The following is a 3,008-nucleotide window of genomic DNA, read 5'->3' as shown; positions in this document are numbered from 1 at the left end:
TATTTAAATATCAGAACAAACATGACGAGATAGAAACATTAATGAGCTGTTAGGCTTGTTAAGCATCAGAATTTCCTGGTTTTCAGACAATAACTAAAAAAATTGCAAATTTTCTTAAATATTAGCTTCATATTCGCCACCTATCTACTATCGGCTTCCTATTAAATGAGGTTAATTGTCTGTGAAATCAGTTTCCTTCCTTTTAAAACTCCTTCCGGTTAAAAACCATAAGCAAAACCTTGTCGGTTGCTAGGCAACGTGGTAAAAGCAGGAGCCAAGAGACTGACGAGCGCAGATTTATTTCACTTTATGACAAAAGTGAATGTAGCTGATTTTTGTTTTCTGGTTCCTCTTTTTACAAAGAAGAATCAACCCCCTCTGTGTATCACAGAACCAAATAAATATGCAGTGAAATGCATAATATGAATGTTTTTTATTTTATTTTTTTATGTTATAAAAATGATAAGAGCCTGCACCCCTGCTGAGGCACAAATTTCCCTCTGTTGGTTTAAATAGTAGATCTTTCCTAAAACATCAGTCTCATATCAGAGTGTGTGTCATATTTTACCATTTCCTGTTTGCTCTCCTCTGCAATGGTGAAGAGGCCACTGTGTGCAGAGCTGCAGCCCTGAACTACCCGCTGCCTGAAATCAAACAGATAACACGCAAAACAACTATAAGAGTCAGGGTTTTGTTATGCAGTAACATGCTACAAACATATGTGACATTTATTGAGCTTGCTAGAAATACTAATGATGTTGTCAAAATAAGCAGATATCCCATCATAAGAGCCAGAAAAAGCCTCCTAGTGGGAAGTAAAAACATTACAACTCACCTCATGTCTTTAGCAACACTTGGATAAAGATCTTTTTTCCTTTGCATCTCAAATGAGCAGTTAGTCTCGGATCTTCTGTGCTTTGGTGCATGAGGTCTGCTGGGAAACTGATTCTGAGTTCTGTCAGAACTTCCTCTGGGTTTGCTGTCAGGACCACCTAACAAATAACAAGCAGAACAACAGTGATGGGCTCATATATAATAGCATTTTACTGCAAAAACTTTAAATAATAATAATAGGATTGAACTTACTTTCATCAGCTGCTGCTGTACTTTGATCTTTGCTCTGAAATAGAGAAAATGAAGGTTTATTCTCCAGCCATGGCAGCTTCCCGCGGCCCTGAGCAACACATGATACTGGCCTCATTAGAATATTTATTTATTAATAATTGCTCAATTTGATAAGTTAAGATTTTTTTCCAGAAGAATAATTAAAAGCGGAAACATTGACAGCATATAAGTATTTAAATATCATTACAAACATAACGAGATAGAAATGTTAATGAGCTGTTAGGCTTGTTAAGCATCAGAATTTCCTGGTTTTCGGAAAATAACTAAAAAAAATTGCAAATTTTCCTAAATATTAGCTTTATATTCGCCACCTACCTACTATCGGCTTCCTATTAAATGAGGTATATATATATATATATATAAATATATAAATATATATATATATATATATATGTGTGTGTGTGTGTGTGTGTGTGTGTATTTAAAATATGTATTCTCTGTCTTCCTCCCTCAAACCAAACTTAGAAATCGTTTTGACGTAAATCAAATGTCTTTTTAACCAATTTTTGCTCAGTTGGACAACATTTGAGTATTTAAATATCAGTACAGACATAACGAGATAAAAACGTTAATGAGCTGTTCGGCTTGTTAAACGTCAGAATTTCCTGATTTTCGGACAATAACTAAAACAAAAAATAATTTTCTTAAATATTTGGCTCATATTCCGCCGCCTACCTGCTCTTGGCTTCGTTTTACAGGAGGTAATTTGTCTGTGTTATCCGTTTTCTTCATTTTAAAACTTATTCCGGTTAAAAACTTTCTGCGACCAACAGGAAAACTTTTATTCCGCGTTGCTGTGTCGGTTGCTAGGCAACGTGGTAACGCCTGAGCGGCGCGGCAGGAGCCCAGAGACTGATGAACGCGGATTGATTTCCCTTTATCTGTGCTCCTCTCTTCACAAAGAACCAAACCCGCAAAATAAATAGCTATACCATGAAATAAATAATATCCATTCATAATGGTCAAATCTACTGAAGAGAATTAGGGCCACTGAAAAACAAAAAAACAAATTACTGATTTTCAAATTTAAATATGAGAAAAAAGTCAGAATTCTGACTTAAATATAAGAATTTTGGATCTTAATGTAGATGGGCAGGAAGGGATGTGGGAGCAATCAGCTTCACTGACTAAGATGTGTAACATATTGATGGAAAATGATGATATTAGGCGACTTTTTACATGCCCGAGGGATCCCCCGGTGATGATATTTCATTAATGAAAGAGCAGAATGTGATTAAAACTAGAGAGCTAGTTTAGTCTTGAAAACAGACATGGCTATGGCTTGATGCTAACATGTTTTTTAGCTGTCAGAATTCTGAGGAAAAAGTCAGAATTCTAAGATTAAAGTCAGAATTCTGATTTTAATCTCAGAACTATGACTGAATTTTGAGAAAAAAGTCAGAATTCTGAGATTTAAGTAAGAATTCTGAGATTAAAGTCAGAATCTTGCCTTTAATCTCAGAATTCAGTCAGAATTATTAGGAAAAATTTCAGAATTTTTAGAAAAAAAGTCAGAATTCTGACTTTAATCTCAGAATTCGTACTTAAATCTCAGAGAAAAAAATGTCAGAATAAAAAAAAATGTCATAATTCAGTCAGAATTATGAGGAAAAAATTCCGAATTCTGAGAAAAAAAGCTTGAATTCTGACTTTTTCCTCATATTATATTGAAATAAAATTTAAAAATCAGTTTTTAAATAATTTTTTCAGTGCCGTAATCCTCTTCCATACAAATCGTTATAAAAAAAATAGCTACGTTTAAACTAACCAAAGCTAGACTTTAGCTGATTCAACTTCACTCTTTTTGTTAAAACTGACCTCCAAATTTAGCTAAATAAAATCTGTTTCTATTTCATGGAGAACATCAAGAGAAAAAATAAAAC

General features: G+C 33.8%; 1 protein-coding gene across 1 annotated transcript in view; it reads right to left on the bottom strand.

Annotated features, from left to right (window-relative positions):
* Positions 1–840, bottom strand: part of dnah7 (dynein, axonemal, heavy chain 7) — a 129,979-nt gene extending 129,139 nt beyond the window's left edge. Inside the window, exon 1 of the mRNA XM_015371242.1 lies at positions 836–840. Coding sequence (XP_015226728.1) covers positions 836–840 — 5 coding nt within the window. The remainder of the gene's footprint in view (positions 1–835) is intronic.
* Positions 841–3,008: the final 2,168 nt, after the last annotated feature.

Source organism: Cyprinodon variegatus, unplaced genomic scaffold (assembly GCF_000732505.1).
Source record: "Cyprinodon variegatus isolate N-32 unplaced genomic scaffold, C_variegatus-1.0 Scaffold3, whole genome shotgun sequence".
Classification (NCBI taxonomy): Eukaryota; Metazoa; Chordata; class Actinopteri; order Cyprinodontiformes; family Cyprinodontidae; genus Cyprinodon; species Cyprinodon variegatus.
The sequence above is the reverse complement of the archived record's forward strand: the minus strand, read 5'-3'. Positions and strand labels throughout refer to the sequence as shown.